The sequence below is a fragment of the Amphichorda felina genome, assembly GCF_050947745.1.
Source record: "Amphichorda felina strain 45539 chromosome Unknown scaffold_4, whole genome shotgun sequence".
In the NCBI taxonomy this organism is placed as follows: Eukaryota; Fungi; Ascomycota; class Sordariomycetes; order Hypocreales; family Bionectriaceae; genus Amphichorda; species Amphichorda felina.
Genome location: NW_028145046.1, coordinates 2,257,429 through 2,269,066, shown reverse-complemented (window position 1 = coordinate 2,269,066; position 11,638 = coordinate 2,257,429). Strand labels below are relative to the sequence as shown.

The 11,638-nt window shown below is 51.1% G+C and overlaps 2 protein-coding genes across 2 annotated transcripts; one reads left to right on the top strand and one right to left on the bottom strand.

Moving 5' to 3' along the window:
* Positions 1 to 342: 342 nt before the first annotated feature.
* Positions 343 to 1,859, bottom strand: DFG5_1 (glycoside hydrolase family 76 protein; the record flags this gene model as incomplete). The annotated part of the gene is made up of 3 exons (XM_083193933.1): positions 343 to 1,544; positions 1,613 to 1,717; positions 1,778 to 1,859. The coding sequence occupies 3 exons, from the start codon at positions 1,857 to 1,859 to the stop codon at positions 343 to 345; spliced, it is 1,389 nt and encodes a 462-aa protein (XP_083050881.1).
* Positions 1,860 to 9,029: 7,170 nt separating this feature from the next.
* Positions 9,030 to 10,217, top strand: ACO1O0_004493 (zinc-binding alcohol dehydrogenase family protein; the record flags this gene model as incomplete). Its single annotated transcript, XM_083193932.1, has 2 exons — positions 9,030 to 9,616; positions 9,689 to 10,217. The coding sequence occupies 2 exons, from the start codon at positions 9,030 to 9,032 to the stop codon at positions 10,215 to 10,217; spliced, it is 1,116 nt and encodes a 371-aa protein (XP_083050880.1).
* Between the last annotated feature and the right edge of the window lie 1,421 nt (positions 10,218 to 11,638).

Genomic DNA, 11,638 nt, shown 5'->3' with positions numbered 1-11,638 from the left:
GGAGACGCGGGTGGTGCCGACGCGGCCAGCAACCCGACGCGTTAATGATTTGCCTGCGCGCCCCCCTTTCACCTAACAGCCTCACTCCTTCCCAGACCACCTACGAATACCTACATTACCAGAGTCGAAATGTCTAGGTACCTTGGGTAATTTTCGCACATGCACTTTTTACTCACTTTTACCACTTTTCCTTTATGGAAGGATGAATCTCCCCAGCTCACTTTGTCAACAAGAACCTTTAAAGTAGTGAATAAAATTGCCGTTGCATCAATATCAGACAGGAGAAAAATTTTAACCAAAAACCATTATCGTCACATGGAATCCTACATTTCCCGCCTATCTTTATATTATGAGGAACGAGCACCCGCCAACGACCCCCGCTAGCGCCAGTGTCGTCAGGAACCCAGCGCCCACCCTGTCGCCTATGGTGATGGGGTCAAACGTCTTCGTCTTCTCCTTGTCCGAGATGCCGGCGTTGGGGTCTCCCTTGGACGTGCCACCCGTGTCCTTGGAGACGGGCTTCTTGGCGTCGAGCGCGTAGATGAGAGCCGCCAGGGCGTTCATCTGCTGCGGCACGCCCGATGTGCCGTCGTTGCCCTGGGGCACCCACCGGAAGCCGCACGACGTGCCCGGTTGGCCATTGAACGGAGGATGGTTTGGCTCGGGCGGTGAATTCTCTCCCGAGCACGATACGGCGGCGGCCTTGGCCGATGCCTTCATGACTGGCTGGATCTTGTCCTTGAATTCGGGGATGATCTGGGCCGCTGTAGAGAGCGACCGGAGGAAATACCCCTTGAATGTGCGCTGATCGTCGTCGCAGACCTCGGCGGCCTCGCAGTACTGCTCGTAGACGACCTGCTTCTGGACGAACTTGGAGAGGCCGTGATCAAGGAGGCCTGTCGCGCGCTTCTTCCACTTCTCGTCGCTGGTAAAGTCATATAGGGCAGCCGCACCGAGTAGGAATGTGCCCGAGTTGTAGCTCCACTCGTTGGAGTCGAGATCGTTGTAGCACGGAGAATTGTCGTCTTGGATGGTGACGCCGTCCTTGACGGCCCATTCCTCCTCGCTGATGAGCTTTGTCTTGACCTCCCAGTCCCACACCTTGCTGGCCCAGTCGGCGTAGGTATCGTTGCCGGTATAGCGCGCCAGCCGTGCCGCAAGATTGAAGAAGCACCCGTTGGACACCGAGTTCTTGTACTGCCAGCCGCTGTTGAAGTTGAAGATCTGCCACCGGAGCCCGCCATCGCAGTGCTGGGTGTCCCAGCGGCCGACGAACTCGTTGAAGACGGCCTGGACGAGAGCGAGCCACTGCGGGTGGTCCTTGGGGGGGTCGGGGAAGATGCGTTCGGCGGCCGTCATGGCTGTCATGGCCCAGTAGCCCTGATCGTCGTTGCCCAGCTGCCTGGTCTGGTTCGCTGGCATGTAGTCCTTGTCCTCGCCGACCTGGTGCATCAGGGCCTGCTTCACTAGGTCGTTGTATGTGTCGTCGCCGGTGTAGTGCCAGTAGTCGACGAGATGTCCTAGCATGCCTCCGCATACCCACCCTGCGTAGTGCGGACGAATGGTCAGATATGTGTTTTTTTTTTTGCTATGTCCTAACAAGAGCACTCACAGTAGTATGGCGCAGGCAAGTTGCCGGGGACGTCGCCAGTTTCATTCCCAGAGTAATAACGCAGCAAGCCGTATGCGACTGTGCTGGCGGCTTCCTTGATAGAATCTGGGTCCTCGCGTTAGATTTCGAGGACATGAAAAGCGGTGGGACGACAATGCGACGTACTCTTGTCCTCCGGGTCAATATCAAGAGCACTCGCCATAGTGGCGACCAGGCCAAGCTGGGCGAGGACCCAGGAAAACTTCATGGTGAAGAGTGAAGAGTAACGAGCGGGATGCCCTTAGTGAGAGAATAGGAAAAAAAAAGGGTCACGCAGGGAAAGATGGGAACCCTTGGCGATGGTGTTCCGAAGGCCAGAGGCCGTTGGCCACGTGTGTTAAAGGGAGGGCAAAGTCTAGGCGTCGTGAAGAACGTTCCGTGGCCCACGAAAGGGTAAACGAATGACGTCGATGGGCTAGGGATAGCGAGAGAAATATGCTGCCTGGCTGGCGTTCACATTGAAAAGACAGGCCAGCGCTATGGACAGGTCACGGGTATCAAAGCGGTGATGGAGAGACAAGGGAGGAATGGAAAGGAGCGCCGGCGACACGAGGTACGGGACAGTGTCAAACAGGTTGATCACGTCAACAGGTTTAGTTCCCTCTGGTCTGCCAGGCGCAACAAAGTACTTGAGACGAATCAGACGATCTCCGTATCCGCGCCTGTTGGAGGCTCCTCAGAAGTGCCGCCGTCCTCCGTCATTCGCCCACATCACACCCTCTTGCTCCACACATGGTGGGTGTCCAAAGAATGCGTGTTTGACGGACGAGAGGCCCATCCATGTCTCATTTGCTCTCGAGTGGTATTTGTTTTCCTCTCCCTCTTCAATTGTTCAGAGGCAGAGGCCACTGCAAGGCGACGTTGGGATGTGCGTCGTCAGCCAGTGCTGACACTGGGGGTCAATCTGGGTGTTGCCAAGTCGCCAAGTTTGGCCCGCCCCCAGCGGCATCTCGGAAGGGCGGCAACTTGGCTGAAGTCGCGATTGTGCATGGCCAAGAGATCGTGTCAGTGACACCGACCCCCTGCCAGGTTACAGGTAGCAACTACGGGTCGTGCTTGCCGCGCCTCCTGGGTCAGGTGGGCCAATCACAGTGGCCGTCAGACGGACGCCAAACTTGAAACAGCAAACTCACTGGCTCAGCCTCAGGGGGGACCCACTGGTGGGAAAAGCATGGCGGGAACACGGGCTACTAAAGCCCACTAATAATGCCCACCAGTATGGACGCCAACCGGGCCATGACCTCAGAGGCTGCGTTTTTGGAAGATCACGATTCAGCACTGCACAGCACCAGGGCACAGTGTAGGGGCCAGAAAATAAAAGGACTTTGCTATGCATCGTGTGTACGGATATGGTATTCGTAAATATTCCTCGCATTCAGCGAGCTATTTATCACATATTTGGTAGGATACTTTCTGTATACCTGATAGAAGATTCATCGTATATCCTAACAGTAGGTAGTATCCATAATTCCTCTCATGTTCACCCGTGATATCAGGAGTAGCAGTGCATGTATTTACACTATGCGATAGTGCGTAGCTTGCCGAATCTCAGAATTTTATCAATTGCTTGAGCGTCTCTGGCCTTGAGGATTGTAGCATCTATGAGTACTACTGGGAGTACGAATTCGTCGCCTGGTACAGATAGCTTGGCACCGGTCGCCCACGTGTGGAGGCCCGAGTCCCCTGGTCGCGAATCGGCTTGGCGATCTAATGCCTAATACTAGTTGGTATTTATAGCGAATTCCCAGGTGCCTCGGGTCGTTGCTTATACTAGAGGTTTGTGTACACGGCCAAAGCCTTACGTGTATCCTGATACTAATATTAGTTAAACTTCAAGTTAGGCGCTCATGCGCAAAGCGTATATATATAATACAAAATCAAGAGAAATGGGGTAGCAAAAATCGACCCTAGGCGAAGTCACGAGGCAATATTTCTGCAATATTGAGTTAGGGTTAACTCAGGTGAACGTTCTCCTTGGTTTGAAGTAAGTTCCAATACCTACGTGTCAACAACCTGGCATAATAACAAATCCCCCCTTCTTCCGACTCGCTCTTCTACCTCTATCTCGTCAACGAAGAAATCCACAACAAAGAGTAACGAGCCGAGAATGTCCTCCAATATGCAAGCCGAAGAACCAGACATGCTATTTGAAGACTCATCGAGGCCTGCCACCAGCATGCTGCATCCACCTGCGGCGGGCCCACACGCTGTGTACGAGGCCCATATCGCTCTAGCCAAGAAGATCGAGGGATTGGTCCGCAAACAAACTTCTTTCCACAACTTTCGCCTAACGAATGTTGGCCTCGCGGCCCTGATGCAAATGCCTACAAGTCGGTTGCGTGGCATCGTCAGGTTACTTGAGCCCCGTGGCCATGATTCCGAGAACCCTGAGGTCTATGGGCTCACAGGTTTTTACAAAGAGGCGGTTGTCCTCGTCCTACGTGATATACATTTCGCTACCCATTATTTCTTTGCTGATGATGAGGAAGCCGGATTTGGTGTGGGAGCATCAGCCAAGAGTCCGTGCCTCTCACCCGTTTTCCGTCCGAACCGCAGTCCCAGAGAGAACTACGAGGACGCGGAGGTTCCGCGTAGTGAAGCTGAGAGGAAGAAATGTCTGGACAGAGATCACAATCGGTCCATTGTTACCGAATCGACCGGACTTGTGGTCTGTCATATTGTCCCATTTTCTTGGTCCAAATCACGGGCGAACCAGGCCAGCGCTTCTAAGCACTTGCAGACTCTACGACTCTTTTTCAGCAACTCAAGATATGAGCAGCTTATGAGAGATCTTGGAGATAGCCTCGGCTTCTTGGATAAGAGATGGAATATGATCTGCCTCGACAACAAGCTCCATTTTTCTTGGGCGCAGGGTCTCTGGACCTTCAAGTATCTCGGCCAGGAAGAGGGAGATATCAAGGGACAAACGAAAGTTGTTCTACAGTTCCACTCTATGGCGGTCCCTGCCAAATATAACCCACTGATTCCGACGGATTATGTCGTCTGGGGACCTCATGCTCGACTCCACAAGAGGCTTCAGTACAACTCCCCGGGAAGTTATAACGCCAAAAAGGGTATCGAGGTTTGCGCAGGTGATCTCTTTAGGGTATCCATGGAATCTGAAGAGGCTCCTATGTTTATCCGCATGATCGAATTACGGTGGGTGGTTATCAATACTGTTGCAATGGCTGGAGGTGCAGGTCGCCCTGAACTACTGGCGACTAAGGACGACTATTATGGGTACGGTGGTGGCGGTGGTGCCGAAGCCGATGATCAAAGATATGATATGATGTATGCTCACGATGATTATATCACTACTTGGTTGGAGTCTATTGAGCCGCTGTAAGTGAGCTGCGAAGAAAAAGGAGACACCAAGATGAGCCGTTGTATAATGCATGAGCACGATTAGTAGGTATGGATAATTTGCTACTTATATTATACATGCACTCAACTATACATATATATATTCACACCAAACAACACTGCCTATATTTTCTCATTGTCTTCCTTCAGTCCCTTGTCTTTTCGTCCTCCATCGGACTGGGTAGATGGAGACTTGTATTGCTTGTTTCTGGGTAGTGCATCGAGCCCACGACTGTATAGTGTAAGCTTCAACCCTTAGAAGTGATTGTTTAAATTTTTCAATGTTAGACCGCTTAACGCCCTGTTTACTTATCCTTGGCAAGTACACAGACTGACAAACAGTATATAGCCTAAACAAGTTAATGGGGTCTCCTTCTGATGATAGAAGTACTAAAATGCTCCTGGTCCTCCCTTGCACTCCTATTGAACAGAGGCTCTAACTGCCGACTATAAGACGTCCATAAGGGATGCCGCTATATTATCAAATTCCGGTCTATGCAAACTTCCCAAATTTAGTCCGTCTGACTGGATCAGACTAGACCAACAGTTTAGCCGAGATTCCCAGACTAGATCACGTCTCCCCCATCGCTCCAGCATCATAAGGGGATTCAAGCTTCCGGTGCTACCTAGAGAGACACCCTTTATCGTAGACAAGCACAACTATGGACTACTGAGTACACAAGCCCCAGGATGACCATAGCTATTTCATTTTTTTTTTTAGCTCTCTAGTTATGAATAAAACAATTAACGCTCAAGTTACCTTGCCGCTTCAGACTTCAGCACTCGACTGAGTGACGAGACCCTTTCTCAATATCACGCCCTAGTGTCCGTGCAAACACAAACCGACTCTTGTTCTACCTACTCTATAACTAGTCTAGGCTAACAGTCATATACAGGCAATTAGCATCATGATACCGTTTTATATTGATATAGAGGCCGCAGAACCCGGCAAGGGCATAACATATACGGATTTAAGTCTAGTGTAACCCTATAGTCTTATTCCGTTAAGTCTTCCTTATCAACCAGCCGCAAACTGGGACTTGGCCCTCAGTCTCGCCCCATAACGCCAGAAAACCCACGGCGCAGGTACGCCAATTGCTATGGCAATGAACGCGAGCAACGAGTTTCCCCATCCTTGACCTAAGCTTTGATACAGCAAGGGAGCACAGAGCGGGAGTGCAAACCCCGCCAAACTCCGGAGCATGGAAATGGCGGCGACTGCTGAAGCAGCATAGGTCGGGTAAGAGTCTATGATGTATGATTGCATGCCCTGATAGCCCGACATAGTCGCCCCTGCTAAGATCATCGCACCAATATCCTGTGTCGTTTAACGTGAGCAAGCATTGCCAGGCGGAGATGTGGGGGTTTGTTATTACCGGCATGACCCAGAACACTGCTTTCTGGGCAGACCATCCATACCAGAAGAAGCCAATAGGTAGCAGAATGGCGCAGGGAATCAAAACCGGCACGCGGAACTCTGGGAACACCTTGCCATTGTTCTTGATCTTTTGGCGGCGATGTATCACTTGATTGAAGCGAGCGGTAAGTTGAGAGCCAACGAAGCACCCAATGGCTAGAGCGATGTAGTGTAAGCCGGCGATTTGGACAGGTTGGCCATAATCCGGTGAAGTGTACAGTGCTGAAAAGGAAGATATGACCAGATATATGAGGCCGTAAAGGTAGGCCATGTATAAGGCTGCGCAGATAACGATGGGCTGCGTGAACATGAGTCGGAAAGGCCGCACAAGGCTTTTTTCCAGTTTCTGCCGAGTATTTTCGTTGGTGGTAGCTGCTGGATATAATTGATCATTCCCAGTACTCTTCCGTAGCTTCTTCACTTTGTTTTCGAGTAGCTTGGGTGCCCATGTCTCCCGCAGGAGGAAGATTCCGCATACCTGAACCAACACGTCGGCCAACGAGACGGACCAAAAGACCCATCTCCAGGTCGTGTTTCCAGTAATGAAGCCACCAGCAATAGGTCCAACAGCGGGCCCAATCAAAGGCGCAAGGGAGTGAATGGCAATGGCTTGGCCTCTTTTCTCTGGGGGAAACAAGTCGGCCTGTAAAGACGACACTCTAATTAGCTCAGGCCAGACGAAGGCATTTCATGCTTCAGTCTTACCAAAACTCCACCTCCGATCGCTAGAGGCGCTGACCCGCCTAAGCCCGAGAGAAACCTAAACGCAAGCATCTGCTTGCTACTCTGTGCAAAGCCGCAGGCTGTATTGAAGACGAGGAAGAACAAGCTTGCCAGTTGCAGCACGGGAACCCGCCCGTACATTTCGCTAAGAGGACCTAGGAACAGCGGGCCAACCGCATAGGCCAGAATGAAGATCGAGAGCATCATCTGTACTAGAACATCTCCACTGACATTTAGGTCTTGCTTTAGCGTTGGTAAGGCTGGGGCGACCATCGTGGACGAGACGGGCGAGATAAAGGTGAAGGACGACACGACCAATACTGTTGTCCATTTCCGCCTCGATGCCCAGTTCTTTGGATTCTCGGGATCAGTCGGCCCTATCCAAGATACCTTGGTGTTTCTGGGTTAGCATATAGTCTCTGTGAAATGAAGTGAAGTTCAGCAAGTATGGGAGTCTTTTGCTAAACTTCTACCTCGGTGGATAGTTGAGGTTTGGCAGCGTCTCGACTCTTTGGACGTAAGATGGCAAGACATGGTCCTACGAACCAGCTCCTGTTCGCCTGAGATCTACTCACCATGTTCGGATCCTTGCGGCGCTGTGAGCCCGTGGATTTTCTTGTTGGCTGTCGGCTCAAGGGAAGTATACCGTTGGCTTTTTCGAGATCCGCATTTTCGCCGGCGTGAGCGCCCTGTGATTTGCGAGCCTCGACATAGCTCTTGCGGCCGTCGGCTGCCTCTCGAGGCTGTTCCTTCTCTTCTGCTTTAGACCTCTCTCCCTCTGCATCTGTATCTTTATCAAAATGAAAATGTCCGGCATCTTGCTCAAGCTCAAGGTCGCCTTGGTGGAGGTGTGCGCTGTAGTCGTTCTCAGCACCACGTGAGAGAGTTGTATCGGAACTTCCTGTTCTAGACCCCCTTTTTGCTCGATGGGCCCCCGATGATGTTAAAGACAAAGGCCTAGCCCTCGAGGACGGTTCATCTTCTAAGCCGGCCCAGGATTGTACAGGCAATGGCCTGGATCCCGAGGGCCGTTCCTCTCTCAAGTGAGCCTGTGGTTGCAAAGACAATGGTGTGACTGTCGAGGACGATCCATTTCTGTCTTCGCTCGGCACTGGAGACGCCACATTATCATCTCCTTCTGGCGACATCACGGAGAGGGAGCGGGTTCAGAAGGGAACAGTGTCCAATGCTCGGGCTCGGCACAAAAAGAGCCGCACAAAAGGTAGCCTATACTTGGGACAGTGTAGCCTCAGGTAGAACAGTGGAAAGTAACAAACCTCAGAGCGTTATGCTCGGTAGACCAAACGTGTCGATAGGATACAGCATGGCGGTTAGAGACTATACCACGCATGGTGGTCTTGGAATCCAAGTCTGCGGGGCTTCTTGGTGCGGCACCCGAGCGTCAATATTTCGGTGCCCGAATACGTATCAATATATGAAACCAGACAGGCTTAGGTATACACAGAAGATATAAGCGGAATATGCTAGGGGTATAGTAGATTGATTTTTGATTACCAAGAATAAAAATAGGAATAAATTATGTGTTTCTTCTCCGATACGGCACCTAGATCGACGATCACTGATGAGCAGTCTAACTAGGCAAGGCCTGTGTGTAGATGTGTAGCAGCCCGACTGGCAGTCCTCTTTGGAATTCACCGGGTCCCACCACGGGCACCGAAGTGCTGATAGCTTCGTAGAATCACCATCAAACTCGGGTTTCTCGGTGTTTGGCGCTAAGAAGCATTATAAGCAAGGTGATCACGTTTATAGATTCCGATGACAGATCTCTCCTGGGATTCGCTGGTCAACAACACATTACCACCTCCAATTTAACATTTTGTCATTTTGATCAGGAAAACAGAAAACGATTTCAACATGGGCTTGCCGTTATCACCCCGTCCTGTTCCCGAGCGCCGTAGGGCCATCATCTGCGAAGATGTTGGGAAATTGACGATACAAAATGACCGTCCGATGCCCGCGCTGGAGCCTGACACCGCAATTGTGAAAGTCCTTGCCGTCGCTCTCAATCCTCACGACATCAAGGGGCTGGATTACAGCGCAGCCCCCGGAGCTGTGCATGGAGGAGACTTTTGTGGCACAATCGTTGCACTGGGGGAGAAAGCAGCGGCCGAAGGGCGGTTCGCGGTGGGTGATCGTGTCGCAGGGCTTGTTCAGGGCGAGAACAAGCTGGCGGTAGAGAAGGGCGCTTTTGCGGATTACATCGAGGTCACACCCCACACCATGGTGAAGGTCCCAGACAGCATGAGCGACGAAGAGGCGGCTACGCTAGGTGTCGGAATCGCCACCTCGACCTTTGGCCTCTACAAGGAGCTGAAAATCCCTGGAGGCATGGAGAGGCTTGTCAAGGGCAACAGCGACCTGGACGAGAAGGATCGAGAGTTTGTTCTAGTCGGCGGTGGCAGCACAGCTACAGGGACCAGGACTCTACAACTGCTCAGGCTGTAAGCTTCATCTTGTTTGCATAACCCGCTGTTGCGCGTGCCGCTTGCTAACAGTTATTTCACGCTTTACAGTGCCGGCTTTCGCCCAATCGCAACAAGCTCTCCTGCCAATTTCGACCTGTGTCTTCGGTACGGCGCTGAAAAGGTCTTTGATTATCGCAGCCCGACATGCGCAGCCGATATTCGTGCGTACACGGGCAATGAGCTGGAGTACGCCTTTGACTGCATTGCAGAAGCAGAAACTACACAGCTATGCTACGGTGCCATAGGCCGCGCTGGAGGCCGCTACGTGACCCTGGAACCCTTCCGCGACTCCGTGGTCAAGGCCCGCAACCTGACTATTCAGCCCTCTTGGTTCATGGCGACCCAGATCTTCGGAGAAGACATTGCCATGGATGGTGTGTATGCTCGCACGGCCAATCTCGAAGACCGGGCGTTTGGTACCGAGGCGTTCCTAGTATTCCAAGCACTTTTGGACCGCGGCCTTGTTAATTCCCACCCCGTAAAGTCAATGCCCGGGGGTTGGGAAGGTGTTGTGAAGGGTGTTACGAGCATGCGCAGTGCGCCACCCTCTGGTTTCAAGTTGGCTTACAAGGTATAAGAGGACTATGGTAATAAATGGATAATGACAACAACCTTATACAAACACTCCCCAGACCATTCACGCAAAAATGTTATGTCAAAATAGCGAAGATGCAAAGATTATCATGTACTTTTAATGGACTTTTCTTCTTCCTCCATTAAATCTATCATTTAGCGAAATCCTTTTGCGTGTATCAAATCCTATAAAAAAATGCTGGTAATAATAAAGTATCATATAGACTAAACGGAATAACACTAGACCTACCCTAAACATTCACATGGTTTTCGGGTCTTTCGCGGCAGAACTACTTTTCGCTTATCTGACCTATCACCTATGCCTGAGCCCACCGGCCAGCGACTTCGGGTACCGACTTCGGCCACCGAACGCGGCCCGAGAAAGGGGCTCGGAACAAGCGCCGTACACTACTAGGCCAATAGGCTTATTCTGATGCGGCTGTGCCGCGCGCTTATAGTCGGTAGCCGGTGTAAATGGCGAACCACTAAACCCGAGCCATCTCGACCTGGTATGGTTGCCGACAATGAAATATTCGATGACGTAGTACTATACTGGAAAGTATCCACCTCTATTGCTATCGTTAGGTTCTACTAGTCGTACAACGAGTTTGGAGTTGATGGCTCTCGCATTACTGAAAATGAGGCGGCGACAAAGGACAGCACAGACATGATGGCGGGCATGATCACGGCACCAGACCTGCTCGTCACATTTAGCTTCAACATAACCAAAAGGTTCGTGGTGATTGGTGACCAAGTTCTCGTCATGACCCCCGGCTTGCGTAGAGGTAAAGAGACGGAGAGAAGGCGCAGCTAGAGTAGAGTGCGACAGTCAGTAAGGGGTATGCTACCCAGTGACTCCTTCAGCACAACCCCACTTGCCCCTCATTATGAAAAACACAATATGAAAAGGACGAAGTCGGCGGGTGCCAGCTGCCCCTTATGTTCATTGACGAACTTCTCGTGGACTGGAGCTGGCACTGTTCTTTCACGCACAATACTGCGCAGATCTCATATACACTGAGAAGGTGCCCCCTCTTTGATACACGAGTTGTTTGTTGTCAGAAGAAAAAAAAGAGACGTTAGGTCAGTTAGCTGAAACAACGATGGGCTGATCTCAAATCGAAAATAGAGCGCCAAAGGGGTCAGCTTAGTTAGTTGGTGATGCTCTCACCGTCATAAGAAAGACGCCATGAGATGATTGGAGAGGCCTAAAAGAATAAAAGAATCTAACAAGCTATGCGATAGGGAGGCCCCTACCTCGGAAGGGACGTACGATAATAGAATAGTTTATCATAAGGCCCTATCAAGTAGACTTATCGCTCGTTAGAGTTAATACTACGTACTCTATAGCTATTAGGGAAATATACATATCTATATTTGAGTTAATAGAGAATAGAAGATAGTCTGGCTATGCCGCTGTGGGTT